Source organism: Urocampus carinirostris, chromosome 3, assembly GCF_059441175.1.
Source record: "Urocampus carinirostris isolate Australia breed hairy pipefish chromosome 3, RoL_Ucar_1.0, whole genome shotgun sequence".
Lineage (NCBI taxonomy): Eukaryota > Metazoa > Chordata > Actinopteri > Syngnathiformes > Syngnathidae > Urocampus > Urocampus carinirostris.
In genome coordinates this window covers 11,639,702-11,659,461 of record NC_142351.1, presented here as the reverse complement: position 1 = coordinate 11,659,461, position 19,760 = coordinate 11,639,702, and the positions used below count along the sequence as shown (strand labels likewise).

At 39.2% G+C, this 19,760-nt stretch overlaps 1 protein-coding gene across 3 annotated transcripts; it reads left to right on the top strand.

Moving 5' to 3' along the window:
- Window positions 1–2,904: 2,904 nt before the first annotated feature.
- tmem269 (transmembrane protein 269) lies at window positions 2,905–19,760 on the top strand. Of its 3 annotated transcripts, XM_088330696.1 has the most exons (8): window positions 2,905–3,073; window positions 3,347–3,393; window positions 6,267–6,422; window positions 9,254–9,401; window positions 11,130–11,227; window positions 14,706–14,849; window positions 17,767–17,967; window positions 19,096–19,760. In XM_088330696.1, the coding sequence occupies exons 3-8, from the start codon at window positions 6,416–6,418 to the stop codon at window positions 19,203–19,205; spliced, it is 708 nt and encodes a 235-aa protein (XP_088186822.1). In that variant the 5' UTR covers window positions 2,905–3,073; window positions 3,347–3,393; window positions 6,267–6,415; the 3' UTR covers window positions 19,206–19,760. The 3 variants fall into 3 exon arrangements, with proteins under 3 accessions (XP_088186822.1, XP_088186821.1, XP_088186820.1); XM_088330695.1 differs by lacking the exon at window positions 6,267–6,422; XM_088330694.1 differs by lacking the exons at window positions 2,905–3,073; window positions 3,347–3,393; window positions 6,267–6,422 and having other exon boundaries at window positions 8,529–9,401.

The window sequence follows — 19,760 nt, the reverse complement described above, 5'->3', positions numbered from 1 at the left end:
CATTATACACTTCAAAGCCAACAGGCCGAGACACTTGCTCCTAGCCAAGAGGCTAAGCCAAGATCCTAGCCAAAAGGCCAAGAAGCGATTAGGGTTTTTGGTTTGAACAATTTTATTGACACTATTAACAGCAAATAAACAATGTGAGGTTTGACAATTTTAACAGCAATTAAGCATATTCACAATTTCGTTATATCTGACAATATGACGTTTTAACAATTTTTCCGACATTTTTAACAGCAATTAAACACACAATTTCATTATATGATATCCCAACAATATGAGTTTTTATCGACACTTTTAACATCAATTAAATACATTCACAATTTCATTATATCATATTCTAACAATATGAGTTTTGAACAAATTGTATTGACACTTTTAACAGCAGTTAACCAATGTGTAAAGGACAATACTATTGTGCAAGGGCATAGCTCTGTCTTCTCAAGTGGGACCCAGGTGCCGTTTGTATTCTTGCAACAAATATGGGGCCCGCTAACTATTAATCAAGATGGCCTTCACTTTAGTGCCGGGAAGCCTGGTCAAGAGCTTGTCTCTCTTATCTATTCCTTTGAATTCACAGTTACACATGATAACTTTTGTGGTACAAAGTTTCACTTTTGTTATTCCTCATTTATTATACTCACACGCCATCTAGCAACCAGCATTATTCACTTCATTTGAAGATGTGTTTTCTGTCCAAACAAATCAGATTCCTTTCATGTATTCACGTGATCTCGCTTAAGCCAATCAGATGTGTTGTTTTATTTCTGCTTTCCAATAAATGAGTCTATAGCCATAGGGGGTGCGTGATTCCTTCCTGAGCCGATCTTGGAAGCAGACATTGGAAGCACGAGCCTCTGATGGAAGAGCGCTCTACCTTCTGAGCTATGGATGAATGAATAACTTTTATTGTCATTATACAATTATACAAAATTGGAGGGCTTCTCCCTTCACTGCAGAAGAAAGATGACATTAAAAGTATGTGTGAAAAGATTTAAAAGAAATATTGAATCATTTTGTAACGGGTGTAATAATAACTTTTGTTTTATTGAAATTCCTGCTGAAATATGTTGTATAGTTTTTGTGTAAGTGTCCTGCAATGAGGAGTCGAACAGTGCCACCTGCTGGTATGGGGTAGGGTTTGGTTTGGCTTTTGACATGTGACGAAAGGCGGGGTTGTTGGCAGTCTACAATGAGCTGCCAACGCTAAGGCACGATCTTTTGGTGCTCCGCAAAAAGTTAATTTTAAACATTAAATCCAAACAGCTTGACAACATCAATCACATTACTGTGCATGTTGAGAGATTTGTCAGCTGTGGTTGTAATGTTTACAATGAATTCAACATATTTTTCTTTAGTCTGAATTTTAACCAACATCATCCTTTTTATATATATGGGAAAATAGAAATAATAACAATAATGAGTATAAAAACGGGTACAGTTCACCTGCAAATGAATGAGTCACAACACAACACGTGGTAAGCTTCTCTGCTGGCTTTGATCTCTATGAGGGGAATTAGTATTTTAGCACAACATGCAACGTCCGGCAAAACTAACATAAATGGCGACAGAAACAAAACGAAAATAAATCCAAACAGCTTGACAACATCAATCACATTACTGTGCATGTTGAGAGATTTGTCAGCTGTGGTTTTAATGTTTAAAATTAACTTTTTGCGGAGCACCAAAAGATAGTGTCTTACCGTTGGCAGCTCGTTGTAGACTGCCAAAAACCCCCACCTTCCTGTCGCAAAGTCTAAAGCCAAACCAAACCTTACCACATACCAGCAGGTGGCACTGTTGGACTCATCATTGCAGGACACTTATACAGAAACTATACAACATATTTTAGCAGGAATTTCAATAAAACAAAAGTTATTATTACACCCGTTACAATTTAATAAATATGTTCAAATTCACAGCGGCAGTCGCCCTCTGGGGACCCCAGCTTGCTGGGGCACCTCAAATAATAGCCTCAAATAAAGTTGTCTGATGGGAAACTACGACTCTGTTTTTATATCTCACTTACCTGGACCCAATAGAGGTTGCATTGTCATTAACATTAATCAGGGTTGGGTAGGGTTACTTTAACTTGATTACTTTCAATTACTTTTGGATTATTCCAACACCAAATATGCTAATAAAAGACAAAATAAACTAAATATGAATAAAATTATGACTCACAACACGTGGTAAGCTTTCTCTCCTGGCTTTGATCTCTTTGATCTCCGGCAAAACTAACATTAAATGCGACAGAACCAAAATGAAAATAAATCCAAACAGCTTGCCAACATCATTTTTGCCGTTCCATGTATTCCGTTACTCCCAAAGCCTGCACAAAATTTAGTAATTTTATTCATATTTAGTTTCTTTTGTCTTTTATTAGCATATTTGGTATTGGCAGCACGGCGGCGCAGTGGTTAGCGCTTGTGCGGCACAGTTCATGTCATGGGAACCTGTCGTGGGTTCAAATCCAGCTCCAGACTTCCTGTGCGGAGTTTGTATGTTCTCCCTGTGCTTGCGTGGGTTTCCTCCGGGCACTCCGGTTTCCTCCCACGTTCCAAAAAAATCCAGAAGTAATTGAAAGTAATCCAGTTAAAGTAACCCTACCCAACCCTGAACATTATCATACATACTAATGATAAATAATCGGCCCTGATTATAATTACATCTAATCATATCGGCGTGCCTGTATGCGAATTCTTTCAAAGTAAAGTTGCATGAAGTCTCGCGTGCAATGAAAAAAAAGCTAACGCATGTTCTGTTTGTTTTTTGTCACACGCATTCTTTCATGCTTTGTCCCAAACTGTGAGCGCTGAGAATCAGAGGGCAACGTTATAGAAAGTACTTGGAAACCTAGAATGACGTCACTTCCGGTGGAATATTCCAGCGCTCTCCCGAGGGCTCTTTAAAAGCCTGTGTCGCTGCGACGTTGACAGCTTGAACGTGCTGCTGAATCTGCAAACACTGTGAAGAAAAAAAAATCAAATTTTAGGGAGACTAGAGTGCGTGCATACTTCTGGGTTGGTGAAATTGCATTCATTTTTCTACTCCTAGACGCTCACTTCAGGTAAGATCATAGAAGAAAGTTACGTTAAATGTCACAGTTAAAGAGAGAAAAATCAAAAAAAAATTAGAATACTCTTTGCATCTTCAAGGAAAATACTCGTATCATGATTTAAACGCTTGCATTTTGCCACTTCTTCATGAAATTGTGACAATGCGCTGTTTGCAACCAGCAGGTGCATACACATTTGGAGATGCGTTAAAAAGTAATACTGGGCATCTGGAGAGATTGTATCGTCTTATTGAACACGTTTTTATCTTTTTTTTTTTCTTTTAGCTGTTGTGCTAGAGAGACGGTCATGATCCTGTTGACGCCATCCTCCGGTAGGTCCAATAATTATTCATCAAACTAATCTGGATTACGCAGTGCTTTGAGCGCTTTGCAGAAAAAAAAAGATTTGTTACAGTTCTTATTGACTTAAATTAAAAGGAATATCTGTCACCTCCAGGATTACAAAAGTAGCGCGTTACTCTGTACCGTATATACCCAAGTTGAAGCCTACCCCTAGAACTGTATACAATAACCACCAGGGTTGGGTAGGGTGACTTTAACGTGATTACTTTCAATTACTTTTGGATTACTCCAATACCAAATATGCTAATAAAAGACAAAAGAGACTAAATATGAATACAATTATGACTCACAACACGGGGTAAGCTTTCTCTCCTGGCTTTGATTTCTTTGATCTCCGTCAAAACTAACATAAAATGCGACACCAAAAAAATGAGAGTAATCCTAACATCTTGCCAACATCATTTTTGCCATTCCATATATTCCGATACTCCCCAAGCCTGCACAAAATTTAGTAATTTTATTCCTATTTAGTTTCTTTTGTCTTTTATTAGCATATTTTGTATTGGAGTAATCCAAAAGTAATTGAAAGTAATCAAGTTAAAGTTACCCTACCCAACCCTGATAGCCACCCAATAAAAGAAATAGAAGAAAATGTATACACCACCCTGTGTTAGCAGTGAAGCTTGCATATTCTTGGCATTCTCGAGAGCTTGCAAACTAACACAGTCGAGACACTCCATATCCATTTTTGTCTTTCGACTTCATATTGATCAAATATTTCCTTCTCCATTTCTGGGTAATGGCCAAAGCATTTTTTTCTCCAGGTGTATTGTAAAAAAAAATTAAGAAATAAAAAGACCAAATTCAGCACTCTTACTAGTGTAAATTCTGTGATCACGTTTGCCCCATTAATTTCGTTGTCCCTGTAATAGCCACGCCTCCTCTTCACGTGCTGCTGGTGATACGCTTATAAACTGACCCCCTGATTTCATAGTTACAAATTTAGCTAGGATTCCATTATTTACAGTAGGAAGAATATCAGAATATCATTAGGGAGAAATTACGTACTTGCACGCTGTACTCGAGAGGGCGCCAAAGTCACTATTCAGTTGTATTTTGTGAGTAAATATAAACATGCCCAACTACGGCGATTGAGTTGACAGAGTTGTGTTGCTGGAAGACTGATGATTGTATTTTGATTGATGAGCAAAGGAGAACAGAACAAATACTTCTTAATTCATTATTTGTTTTTAATACTGTAAGTAGCGGAGTAACAGTGTTGTACCAACAGTTGAGTTGCAAGATTTTGGTAATAACGCGTCACAGTACTTGTTATTGAGAAAAGTAATTGCATTCCAAAACTGTGTTCCTTTTGTAAAGCGTTACTAACAGTACTGAGCCTTCGCCGCAAAAATTTACAGTAGGTTGGATTGAATAAATGAGATTGAGTTCTTATCGGGACCAGAACGGAATCAGGACCCAATTGCGTAACATTTACCAAAAGTTTTATTGAAAGGAAGAGGAAGGGCTGCGCCCACGATCGGGTGTTCGCTGGACGCGGGAAGTAAGTTGCTCTTGCACTCGGATCACAATCCGAGTACAAGAGAGCGATGGCGGTGTCAGTGACGGAATACAGGTCGGTAGCCGGGACAGGGAGAGCAAGGCGTGGTCGAGGTCGGAAACGAGTCGTAAGCCAGGACGGGAGAGTAGACGTAGATGGATCAAAAATGGATCGTAAGCCGGGACGGTAGAGCTGACGGGGTCGGGATCAAAACAGGTAGTAGCCGGAGACAAACGGGACAGGCGGTAGTCAGGGACGAAAAAAGCTTACCTTGTATAAACAGAGGTTCACAGACAGACTGACAACAGGGGAATGACAGGACTGGGTTTAAATAGCGACATGAAGCCAAGCAGAACCCACGGCGGTTGGCGCCAAATGAGCGGGCACAGGTGATTCACATCTGTATTCATGACAGTTCTTGTTAAATTGCAGTACTGTACATGCTGCCTGTATTTTGTGTTTTTGTTTTAACAGTACATTTTACTTGTTTCTTTTCTGCCCTCTTGTTAAGTGGTTACTAGGTTACAGAGTACTATTTTATGCAACGCAGGACTTCCCATGTTTTTTGCACTCGTTATAGAGTGATTGGGATTTAGAGAGCTAAATCTGGATAGGCTTGCACTTACTCTTAGAGCCCCTCAAACATGAGCTGCTCTAACATGTTTTGTCTTGATGTGTCCCACAATTTTAAAGCTGCCTGAAAAATAGTCGTTAAAATGAAGCTTAAGTTTAAGAATTGTGGTTGGACGTGTACTATCAGGACCAGAACCGAAACAGGACCCAATTGCGTTACGTTTATCCCATGTTTTATTGAAGGAAAGAGGAAGGGCTGTGCCCACGATCCGGTGTTTGCTGGACGTGCGAAGCAAGTCGCTCTCGTAGTCGGATTGTGATCCAAACACGGAAGTGGATCTTCCGTAGCGAGTGATGGCGGTGTCAGGGACGGAAAAATTTTGTCGGTAGCTGGGACTGGTAGAGCAAGGCGTGGTCGGGGTCGGAAACGAGTCGTAAGCCAGAACGGGAGAGTAGTCGTAGTTGGGGACAAAAAGAGGTCGTAAGCCGGGACGGGAGAGCTGACGTGGTTGGGATCAAAACAGGTAGTAGCCGGAGACAGACGGGATCAAAAACGGGACAGGTGGGAGTCAGGGTCGAAAAAGGCTTGCCTTGTAATAAACAGAGGTTCGCAGACAGACTGACAACAGGGGATTGACAGGACTGGGTTCAAATAGTGACAGGGAGCCAATCAGAACCCGCGGCGGTTGGCGCCAAATGAGCGGGCACAGGTGAGTCACATCAGTCATCATGACATGTACTCTTGTCTCATTCGCTGTTTTGTTTCAGATGAAGAGTCTCTTGAACTGCCCTGCCTTTGGAATCACAGGAAGTTCAGGGTGAAACTTGTTACATCCGGGTTGCTAATGATGCCACGTTGAAATCTGTGTTGTTAACCTTTTAAGTCAAGATCTGATCACACTGTCTTGGACACTACTATGACATGTGAGAAAGTGGTAGAAAAAAATAAAAAAAACTAATTCACATGTTAATACAGCAAGATGTCGTCACCAGTGTTCTCTCTAAGCGCACTGCTCGCACATTCTCAGCGCACAAGAAAATCTAGCCAGCGCACAAAAATGAGGGCTCAAAATTACTAATTAAGAAGCGACTTAAGTCAAAGTTACAGAGCATGAAGGTAAAAATACATGGGTTCCCCTGACGTTGTGTCCTAAATACGGTACAGTATTTTGAAGTCAATGTTGAACGAAGTTGAAAAGTAAAGTTAGTAGAGTTTGTCGAGAACCGGCTACTTTAGCTCGGCTCACTAAAAGGAACCGGCTCTTTCGGGTCCTAAACGGCTCTTCAGGTTGTTTTTGCTTCTTTAATCCCAACATGACCAAATATTATGTAAAATTATGCACAAAATGACTTAAAGGAAGGGGGGAATAGAACAAAAAAGAAAAAATACCAAAATAAAAATGTAGTGAAAGCTGAGAAAAAAGAAAGAAAAGTAAAAAGTAAAAAAGAAGGAAAAATTTAGAAAAAGCCAGAAGAAAAGAAAGAAATGTAGGGAAAAAGTAAATAGAGAACAAAAAAGAAAAAGTAACAGCTCGGAAAAAATAACCATAATGAGACTTTTTTTTAAAGAAATTTTTAAAAAAGTAGAAAAAACACGGAAAAAAGAAGAAAAGGTTTGTGTTGCATTAAAATAATTTCCAATCATATCAAGTGAATCTTGTTGCCAACATTGTACTTCCACTAAAAAAATGTGATTAAGTACAGTTCTGTATCTTACAACCGACTAAATAAGCCCCCAAAAATGCTAATATTATGCGACAATATATATCAGGAAATAAAAAGAAATGGATATCTTGTGAAAGAATTGTAAGAACAAACGACGTTTGTAGGCCGTACAACCTTTGCAATAGTACATGAGTCAATTCATTCAAAAGAGAAATAATTGTGCATTGCCTGAAAATGTAACTTGATGTCAAGTTTTGGACATGTTTGATAATTAATTATCTTGCCACACTTGGGATTATGGTTGCTCACTGTTGTTTCAAGCGTTGCTCACCGACTTTGTGTGAACGCTCAGACCCGTGGATAATTAGAGGGAACATTGGTCGTCACAATTATTTACATCTTGCTAATATTACTGAATGACTTTGGTGACTACCTATCTGTAAAGCTAATTTTAGTCTGATCGTAACACAGTGGAATCTTAAAATTCGCCAAAAAGCAATCTTTTTACACACTCGGGGCAACACAAAAAATCGATGCGTCACTGGCACTTGTCGATAGACTGGCTCCATTAGCCTCTGCCACGCTGTCCTAGGTCACCTCTTTTAATTGGCGCTTGCAGACAAATTGATCTCACGTCTGGTAGGCGTCAATACAGTTGTTGCAGTACACACTAGCTACACGTTAGCACATTGTGCTTGTGTGTTTGTGTACTGAAATATTTTTTTTAATCATGTGGCAGCATGGCGGCCAAATGATTGTTACCTCTCACGTGGGTTGTGGGTTCGAATCCAAGATCTGGCTTTTTTATCTCTTTGGGCTTTCTTCTACATTTTTGCCATAGCTTGGAAATGTTTTAGCCTGCAACCCTTGTGCAGATGATTTTTTTTTTATTAGGTACTGTTTGTTAATTTAAAACTTTACAAATCTAAATAAAATTTGGCACAGTTGAAGTACTAACTCAAATGAAGAAATTTAAACGACCTTTTAGTGGTGTCTGTGAGGTATTAAGAGAGAATGAGCCGGTGGATAATGTTGCATGTTGTAAATGTTTTGTAAAACATTTAAACGGACATCACTATCATAATAATAAAGCTAATATTGTAGCTGTATATGGAGAACAGATTCTGCCATATTTAAAAATAAATGTATGAATAAATGTGTAACTACATAAATGAATACCTCCAAATATATCCCATGTCAGTAAATGAAGTTGTACAAGACATGCATATATATATATATATATATATATATATATATATCTATATATATCTATATATCAAATGTATTTATACATGACATGAACGCAAGGCAGCATGGCGGCTGGGTGATTAGCGTGCAGCCCCACGGTGAAGAGGTTCAGGGTTCAAGTCCAGCTACCGCTGCCTCACTGTGTGGAGTTTGCATGTTCTACCCGTGCCTCCAGGGGTTTCCTCCGGGCACTCCGGTTTCCTCCCACATTCCAAAAACATGCATGTCAGGTTAATTGGCCGGTTCAAATCGTCCCTAGGTGTGAATGAGCGAGTGAATGGTTGTCTGTGTCTATGTGCCCTAAAACTGGCTGGCAACCAGTTCAGGGTGTCCCCTGCCCACTGCCTGAAGATAGCTGGGATGGGCTCCAGCACCCCCGCAACCCTACTGAGGATAATTGGCACAGATGATGGATGGATGGACACAAATGCAATTTATTTATCTATGCATTTTGTCATTTATTTATTGTCATATTAGTTTTGCCATGTGTTTTGTCTTTTGTGTGTGTATTTTGCCCCATTAAAATGTTATTTGAATGAGGAGGTGGCCCTGTTTCCTGAGCTTTTCACCAATTGGTTGATCAGTGATAAACAAATAGGCTATAGGTGAAAGCTCAGCCGGTTTGACTAGCCCCTTATTGACCATAAAATGTATAATTACAGGCATTGGTTGGCACACATACGTAGACGCTAGGGTGAGAAACTTTAGATTGAAATATACTTTTTGTACATGTTTTACTTTTGACTGAGATTTGACTCAGTCTGGGAAAGTGCTTTAGCGATCGTAAAGTGGGCACATGTCGGCCCAGATGGCTTCTAACTGCTTCTATGATCCGGCCACAGGTCTGTTCCAGTGCACCAACAAGTTGTTTCTCAGTGATCGGGCCGCGGTTCTCCAGATTAAGGAGTTTGCTCGAAGAAATGCTGCAAACGCTCTCTCAGTTGCCAACATGATCATGGGCATTGCCTCCATCCTCAGCAGTCTTAATGGGTCAGTCAGAACGTCCTTTCGTTTGATTTTCCCCTTTTCATTTGAAGAATATCTTTAACCCAGAATGCACCACCAGCGATTTGCCCACCCCCACCCAGGGTTGCTCCACCCAAAATTGGGGAATTTTGTGTAAATGAATTTTGATAATTTAAAGAATGTGTTCAAAATAATTGTTTTCTCTCCATATATAATTCCTTTTTTGAAGAAAAAAGTTTCCATTTCAAAAAAAAAAAAGATGGAACGGCAAAAATGATGATGGCAAGCTGTTTGGATGTATTTTCATTTTGTTTCTGTCGCATTTTATGTTAGTTTTGCCGGAGATCAAAGAGATCAAAGCCAGGAGAGAAAGCTTACCACGTGTTGTGAGTCATAATTTGATTCATATTTAGTTTCTTTTGTCTTTTATTAGCATATTTGGTATTGGAGTAATCCAAAAGTAATTAAAAGTAATCAAATTAAAGTAACTCTACCCAACCCTGTTTGAGACAACACGTTTTTACAGAATTGCATAATTTTGTTGAAAACAAATCTAGAAAAAAACACAAAGTTGGCATTTTTTGTGTACATTAAACCGTGGAAATTACTTTCTTGTGCTTAAAAACAACCAATAAAGTTGAATGTATTGTTTAAAAGAATTTATAAAATGTGTTCTCTTTATGTCCTCCTAAAACAACCCTTAAAGTATTAGTTATTTGTTTAAATGTATCGTTTTAAATGTCTTAGTTTGTAATTTACTAACCAACTGCAAAATACTGGGGTCATTTGGTTTGAAACAACCAAAATAATGAGGTATTAAAAAAATTATTTTGTGCAAAACTATTCAGAAAGTTGGATTCATGTAATTCAAGAAGTGGATCAGTCGATTTTTGACCCAGGTAAGGTCAATTTTAAGTTTTTGGAAGATTACTTCTATATGGGGCGGCACGGCGGCTGGGTGGTTAACGTGCAGCCCCTCAGTACGGAGGTTCAGGATTCAAGTCCAGCTTCTGCTGCCTCCCCCGTGTGGAGTTTGCATGTTCTCCCCATGCCTGTGTGGGTTTCATCGAGGCACTCCACGCATGTCAGGTTAATTGGCTGGTCCAAATTGTCCCTAGGTGTGAATGAGCAAGTGAGTTGTCTGTCTCTGTGTGCCCTGGGACTGGCTGGCAACCAGTTCAGGGTGTCCCCTGCCCACTGCCCGAAGATTGCTGGGATGGGCTCCAGCGCCCCCGCGACTCTACTGAGGATAAGAGGTGAAGATAATGGATGGATGGATGGATGGACTTCGATATGGTTGATGTAATGAGACTTGAAACTTAACCAGGAGACTGATAACCTCTATTGACTTTCAAAGTCATGTCTTAAGTGGGTGAGAAAACAACTTAAATAATGCGGTTGCAAATGTGTAAACGTCCTCATAAATTTTAGTATGACTACCATATGAATTTCACTGAAATACATTTATTACAGTATCAGCACGCACCTTTTGCAACTTAAGATAAAGAACAAGTAAAGTCCAGGCAAAGCTCATTTTATCACTTTCTATCGGAAAACACTGACTCCTCTTCCTTATAGTTTATAATTCTTTCATATTTAAAGTTCCAGCCCTAAATTAGATTTGCACCCTAAAATTGAATAAGACCCAAACACAGAAATCCAGTCCCAATGTCTTTAAAAGGCGGAATAAATAACAGTGCTTCACATATCCTCTCGCATGTTGCTGCTATTAAACAAGTTTGTTTTGTCCAGGCACCACCACACAGCATGCTGGCTCATTCTGATTGGCTACCTGCTGGATTTGGCAGATGGAGCCGTTGCCAGGCGACTCAACGCCTGTTCTGCACTGGGTAAGTGGACTTGTTGTGGTCCATAGTCTGCCAAAGATCAACTTCAAGTGGAGCATTGGCTTGGGTTCTCTTCTTACCGCTTTGTTGTTTTTTTTTAATTTGGCCACTCAGAAAAGTTCCTGCCAGTGGAGATTCAGCCGATTAATCATTTGGATTGTCTTGCTAGGTACTTAATGCGAAAAGAGCCATGAGAAAGTAGACCCATTTCTTATAAATAATGCAACGACTATTTAGGTAGGTAGGTAGGAAGATAGATAGATAGATAGATAGATAGATAGATAGATAGATAGATAGATAGATAGATAGATAGATAGATAGATAGATAGATAGATAGATAGATAGATAGATAGATAGATAGATAGATAGATAGATAGATAGATAGATAGATAGATAGATAGATAGATAGATAGATAGATAGATAGATAGATAGATAGATAGATACTTTATTCATCCCCGTAAGGAAATTCACACTTCCAGCAGTATCCTTGTGTTGAAAAATAAAGTAAAGATATAGAATACAAAAATACCCAATATAACGTTTTGCTATAGAGTATTTAAATAGTGCTATGGAAAATACACACTGTCAAAGAATAGGCTAATATGAAAATGTGGGGGTGGGGTTTAATGGGGACTTTTACTCCTCTGAGTGGAGTTAAAGAGCCTCATGGCATGAGGAAGAAATAATCTCCTCAGTCTGTCCGTGGAACAAGACTGTGACAGCAGTCTGTTGCTGAAGCTGCTCTTCTATTAAGTTAGTTTAAACAGAAAGTTATTTCTCAGGGATGTGATTTTTCCGTTAATTCGCGGAATTCCGCTTTTTTTATCTCCAAAAATAAAATTTTAAAATTTCCGGTGTTTTAATTGGTAAAAAAAAACGATTTCGTCTCGACAGCATGCCATTTGAGTGTTTCCGTAACTGAAATGAAACGTACTTGCGATTGGTTGAAGTCTCGTGTTGACCAATAAACGCGCTTGTTATAGGAGTGTGCCATTGTTCATTTCTCACACGTTTTTGCCGGGTGTTTAAAGAAAGATGTCCGTGATCGAACGCAAAGATGCTCCGCGAGCTAAAGAAATTGATAAGATTGTAAAAAACAAGTTTCGATGGGACTGGTTGGAGAAGGAATTATCTACGAATGTTGGAAAGAAGACTGTGACGAATTTGTTCAATGACTTTATTCGGAAGATCGATCGTGCCGGGAAAGCACTTTGCATTTGGTGTCATGATACCATCGACTATGGTGGGAGAGGTTTCAAAGCTCTTGAAAGTCACGCAAAGAGCAAAAAACACGTGAAAGAACTCCAGTCAAGAACGACAAATTATTCCATCGCTGGAAGTTTCGGTGCCCAAACGAAAACTCCAAAACTTTACGGCCTCCATCCCTTATTGACATCACAATCGGAAGCGGTAATAAAGAGACGTGATCCACCCCAACAACCTGTACCAGTTGCTGATAGAGTCGTGAATTTTGAGGTAGGTGGTAAACTTTTCAAATTTATTTGACAGTTTTCCCATTTTTTTCGAAAATATTATAACGTAATAAAAATGGCCATAAATATTTAACAATTACAATAATAGATTTTCATGTGTACATTACACCAACACTTTACTGTAGGGCCTATACTTATTGTACTTTTTACTGCCCTGGTCCTACCTGGTTCCCCCCCCCCCCCCCCCCCCCCCCCCCAGCTAGCAATCACCCCCCCCCCCCCCCCCCCCCCGCTAATTTTCAGATAATTTCACTTTGGTCAAATCACATCCCTGATTTCTACTGTAGGCCATGTTCACTTAAAAAGCCAGGAAATTTCTTTTTTTTTTTTTTGATTTATCAAGATAAAATTCAACAGGATAAAAGCTAATTCTTCAGCACATTTTATGTCACTGAGTATCCTTTAATGATTTGATCAAATCTATGAAATAATAATGCAAGAGCCTAGTCCCCATATCAACACATATACCACTTAATGTGTCTCCCGCAGTGGCTTAAATAATTTTAAGTGCCTCTTAGTGGTACAAAAACCCTTAATTTGGAAAAAATAATAGGCAAAAATACACAAAACTATCCTACCCAGGTTAATTTTTATAATTATTCATGGGTCGAGAATTTTGTATTTCTTTTACACTGTGGAATCCATAGCTACTAGTCGCCGCCATGTTTGTCTGGTATCTTGCTGCTATGCTGTGGACACTTGGCACTGGTTTCATTCGCATTGGACAATATAGTGCCATTTAGTGGTCAAATATAACACAATATACCTTTAATATCGTTGAGGCTCATTTTGACTTTCATTTCTGTCTTAAATATGGGTTTCAAAACAAGGTGCAAGCAGATTTCTGTTATAAAAAGATCACAAAATACAACTGAGCTGGATACGGATGTATTTCTGGGAGTGTGCTATGTGTGCAGATCCCCGCCCACCCCTGCCGCTCACTCAGTCAAATTGCTTTGGGTGCTTGGCTGTTTTGTTTTCCAGTTTGTTCTATGGGTTTTTATCAGAAAGTGTTTCAACAATGAATATTTTGTGAAACGAGTGAACAAAAAAAGATTCCTTAGATACGTACAGTCACAATGCGGTACCTCGAGTGTAAACCACACTTGACACTCCAATCCTTTTTGGACCGCATGTCCTGCCTGGTTTTTGACGTTTCTCTGCTCCAATACAGGTGATTCCAAGCTCTTACCACCTTGCTAACTAGCTGATAAGTTGTATCACCTGAGTTGAAGAAGAGAAACTTCCAAAGTCATGCAGGGCATGCAGCCCCCGAGGACTGGAGTATGCAGGTCAGGTGTAAACTGTAAATAAAACTTTTACCTATAAATTTTGGACCGAACACTCCATCTTCCGTGTCACTTTGACTTTGCATACATCAAAATTGGGAAGGCATAAAGAAGATTATTATGGCCTTTGTAATATCTCTGAGCCAGATGTACTCATGAAAAGAGCCATACCTGCCTTGCGAGGCCATATATGCCTTACCCCTGCAGTAGGCTATACAGTAAATACATTCCCCCTCAATTTCCAACTATAAAACTCATCACAACAGTGAGGCACAGCTTTATTTACTCAAAAGCCCAAAATAGCGCGAGGCGCACCGTTCATTGTTGACTGCACATGTCACAGGTCTTTGTGTCTGTGCAGAATTTTTTCTGCATGACTTTGCAGGTGAATGCTGTTTTGACCCTCACATATTTTGCTAAATGAACTTTGTGATTAGGCAGACTAATTCCACTGGACGGCCTCTCAATTGTTCATGTGATCCATTGCTTTGGCTTTCCCTGCATTTCTGGAATTGCTAAAATGGTTGACCCTGGGCATCAGAATGCCACCTTGTCCATTCCAGCTGTGGTCCAATTCACCTCTTCCTGGCGCTGACGCCGAAATTCCTGCCTAGCGGATGACCTTTCAGAACTTTATGCTCAAGGAATGCCTTTACTTGTTTAGTTTATTCTCTTTTGTCCCTCTTTTCTCCCGCTAGGTGCAAAGCTGGATGACTTTGCCGATTTCACAACATTTGGGATTGCCACGTCCCTGCTGTTGAGGACATCTTACCTGCTGGATAACATCCTGTGCATGTGTTACATCCTCTCCGTCTTTGTCCGCCTCTGTTTCTTCTCAAGTGGTGAGTCCCTAAGGTGCCTCAGCTTTTTTGCTTTCTTCAGGTTTTCAGGTACAACGTTTTAAAAAACATGGGACCCTCCAATCAGTGTACATATCATGTTTTTCATCTAAGAATCTAATTTTAAAGCCTTACATTACCAGGGTTGGGTAGGGTTACTCTAACTTGATTACTTTCAATTACTTTTGGATTACTCCAACACCAAATATGCTAATAAAAGACAAAAGAAACTAATTATGAATAAAATGATGACTCACAACACGTGGTAAGCTTTCTCTCCTGGCCTTGTATCTCTTTGATCTCCGGCAAAACTAACATAAAATGCGACAGAAACAGAATGAAAATAAATCCAAACAGCTTGCCAACATCATTTTTGCCGTTCCATGTATTCCGTTACTCCCCAAGCCTGCACAAAATTCAGTCATTTTATTCATATTTAGTTTCTTTTGTCTTTTATTAGCATATTTGGTATTGGAGTAATCCAAAAGTAATTGAAAGTAATCCAGTTGGAGTAACCCAACCCTGTACATTATCTACATCAGCTGCATATACTGACAGTGCCCGATTTGAGTAAAATATGTGATATTTAGTTTTTAGTTCAGCTAAGTTCAGAAGAAATAACAGGTCCCTTAGAACTATTGCATAGAATTATTTGAATTGGAAAAGAATGATGTCCTATTTTGTAAATTACATGCATAAAGGTGTAATACTCCCACATACCGTGGTCATCTATAATAGTGAACTCAAACATTTTCTGTACAATAATACAGTGTTGTGCACAACCCACTCATCTAAATAGTCTTTCAATATAATATAGCATTTGTGGATTTGGAGTAGAGGGAGGTGTGATTAAAGGAAGGAGGACTCTGATCGATTGATTTATTGATTGATTGATTGTTCATCAAATACAAGATTACAATGAAATAAAAATCAACAATATAAAGAACAAAAGGCCTGACAGGAAAAAGCCAGCTCTTTTCTTGGTTCCGTCCCTGTGAAAGTCTCATCTTTTTTCCCAATAATTGAATCATGAGCCAAATTTTTATAACAAAGTGTATGTAAAAATCACATCTTTTCAGCATTGGAAAGAACCAACACATGACTAAATATGAAGTCAGATAATACATCTAAGATTATGAATATATTTACTTCACCTTTTTTAATTTTTATTTTTCCTTCAATTTTTTTGCTCCCCTTCATCTCGAGTTTGTTCCAGAGTTTGTGACTAGAAGAATAGATCAATAGAAATTAGTCAATCCACATTAGATGAACCTGACCTACTGGTCTGTTAAATGCTTAAAGTGGATACAAACTCAAAGATTTCCTATTAATATTGTGTTGTATGCGTGGTAAGATTTTGGAAGTGCTATTTTGTTATCCATCTCTGATGGTGGCCTCCTTCAGAGAAGAGGTGAAATATGATTGGTTATAAACTGAAACCATTTATGATATCATTTTAACTTGACTACACTCCAAAATGGTCACTCCCACATATAGAGGTCAACAAGTGGATTTTGTTTTGAAATATTTGAGTGTTGAAGTATCTAAGTTTTAAATACCGATAGATTTAAGTGTGATATCGATTATTAGCATTGAGAAGAGGCTGATAACCGATATTTGGAGACAATATTAATTTCCTGTAAGAGCTTACAAATTGGCGCAAGAATCGATTAATTATGCAAAAAGAAACAAAGACCTATTATAAATTCAAATAAAACTTTAATAACTCGCTGAAACCCTTTACAATGAATAAATTAGAATTTCAACACAACTAACATGATTAATCTTTTACTTAAACCAAAAACTAATAGGGCAGGAAATAAAATTAGGGTTAGCAGAAACTCGTATGACAGGACATAAAAACTAAAATTGCTCACTGAAACTTTTTAAAGTAAGTCATTTAGAATTTCAACACAACTAACATTACTAATCTTTCTCTTAAACCAAAAGCCAATAGTGCAGGAAAATAATAGGCTTAGCAGTAACTAATAAAAAAAAATGTTCAACTCAAAAACAACTTAAAAAAAAGTGCATTAAAATTTCATCAGAGCTCACGGATTAAAGTGTGGGCACTCGTGTTTTAGAGCCAAATTAACAAACTTATGTAATGGTAACAGCTAATTACTCAGCCTTTCACCTTAGCGTGCTTTTTATGCTCTCTCTCAATCACAAACACACGTGCTTGATTGACAAACTGTTATGATAAGAGCTCATGTATAAGTCTCCACCTGAACGTGGTTCCCTAGAACAAGTTGACTACTCTTTTTACGCTATCGCTTAATCACTCACCTGCTTTTTTACCACAATTAAAAAAAAAAAAATCACAATATTATCAGCGGTCTTGATTCACAGGCATGCCGGTACGAGTTAACAGAGCTGCCGCTCTAACGTTATTCTTCCTGCTCTTGTGGCTCCTCCCCCGGTTGCTTTTCCAATCACAAGCAGCAGGCTGGGTAGAATCTGAGGAAAGAGAGGGCTGCATCTAAACCTAAATAACAGAGTTTTAAATAAATATAATCAAATAGATAAAAATGCACACACTGATATCCGACAAAATTCCCAGATATCGGTGTTGTTGATGGGCCCGCCCAATAATCAGTCGACCTCCAATATTTACCCCAAGCTCTGACCTTAGGAATCAACTCCTCACTTCTGTTTTATAGATGCAAATCTTCAACATCATTGAAATCTGAAAATGTTTGTCTTCAGTCCTCAAGAGTGCCAATTATCATTCATCATATTTTCATAATTTATGCAGACTACACTTGAAAAAATATCCAAGAAATGGTAGAAGGCAGACGTCACATTCGCATGTGTACGCCAGAATGAATTGTCTCTGAGCCAAATGTAATCATGAAAAGGCCACACTTGGCCCCTAACCCGCGCATTAAAGTGTCACATTTCACTTCTTGGTCTGCAGGGATACCGTTCATGTATCGCGGACTCCCATGCCTCTACTCCTCGGGGGTGCTGGCCAGTACCTCGCTGCTGTCGGGAAACAACACGGCCATGCTGCGAATCATTGCCATGGCTATGATCCTCTTCATGATTAGTCACACTTTCTATCCCCACGACAGAGTGCTGGAGTCCCAGGCCTGGAAGAAAGTTGTTTATGCTGGGGGTAAGGCCAAAAACCATTATGATAATTTGATCAAATCGATTGAAACATTAAACTATTAACTGTTGAAAGACATATTAAATCAAGTCAAGGCAAGTCATGTTTATTTGTGACGCCCTTAATCACAAGGAGTCTCAAAGGGCTGCACATACCACAGACTGCATACTATTACAGCATCCCCTGATCTAAAACCTACAGGACGGCAAGGGAAAACTCAAAAACCTCAACGTGAGGAAAATGAAGATAGCTTGACCGCAGATGAGGCAAACCCCCTTCCAGGATGACCAGGCTGCAATGGAAGTTGTAATAACAATTAATACACAGATATCATCATCAGGAAATATAGATCGTTCATAAGCTATAAATAGAAGTGTGTTTTAAGCCTAGATTTAAACAGTTCCACTGAGGTTGCAAATCAGATCTCAGAGGGCAGAGCATTCCACAACATCAGGGCCCGAATGGAGAACGCTCTCGAACCTGTTGTTCTCTTCTTGGCTCTTGGGATCACTATTAGACCAGCATTTTCAGAGCGAAGGCTCCAGACTGGAACATAGGGCGAAATGAAATCTGAAAGACATGAGGGAGTAAGTCCATGCATGATTTTGTATAATACCAACAGAACCTTAAAATCACATCTTAAGCTAACAGGGAGCCAAAGCAGGTTAGCTAAAATCGGCGTAATGTGGTAAAACTTTCTTGTCTTAGGTAAAAGCCTCGCTGCAGCATTTTGTACTACCTAAAGGCTCTTGATTTTGGATTTGGGGAGACCGGAGAGTAGTACATTACAGTTATCTAGACGGTGGAACAAAAGGGGTCGTAAGTCGGGACGGGAGAGCAGACGTGGTCGGGATCAAAACGGTCATAGCCGGAGACAAACGGGAGCAAAAACGGGACATGGGTCAAAAAAGGCTTGCCTTGAAAAACAGGTTCGCAGACGGACTGACACCAGGGGACCGACAGGACTGGGTCCAAATAGTGACAGGGAGCCAATCAGAATCCGCGGCGAGTGGTGCCAAATGAGCGGGCACAGCTGAGTCACATCAGTAATCATGACAATTAGTCCTGCTTGGCTGACAATACATATACTCAACTATTATTTTCCCTTCTCCACTTTTTCTTTCCTTTTCTTAGGTGTCGTCATGTTGTTCTGCTCGTGTTTCCTCTCCCCTTCAGTGTACTACCTACTTTGGTCCATCTCTTATATTTTGTTCCCAACATCACTTTGGAGCAGTAAAGTTTGAAACCAGGGCAGTACGACGCTGAGCTTAGCTGCTGCCAGTCTGCCACAGAGGAACTAGGCACAGTCGAACCACTGCAGTATTTAGCACCTTTATTTAAAATGTGTTTTTAAATTTCAATTGTGACGCCTCATAGACATAATCCAAATGACAAAAAAATTGTCATGACAGGATTATCACCCGTGTTGTACTTTCATCAAAGGTGAACCACAAAGACTTGCACCACCTTCTGAATTTTCATGTGTCATTTAATCCCCTGACTACATTTTCAATCCGTTATCTCATCAGTGTTATGCAAATGAATGCAGGGAATACTAAACAAACTACCTAGTGTGTATACATATTCTTTCATGTACAGTACCTCAGAGTGTTTACCCCAGATTTGCTTTTTATATGTTATAGGCTACTATGCAATCAAACGCGACATCTATGGCAAGTTTGTGAATGCCAAATGTGTTGTTGTTGTTTTTTTATTATTTACAGGATTAACATTAATACAGTTTGCTTAAAGTGAGAGATTTTTTGTTAAAAAAAATAAAAAAGTGCGACATTTGTCAA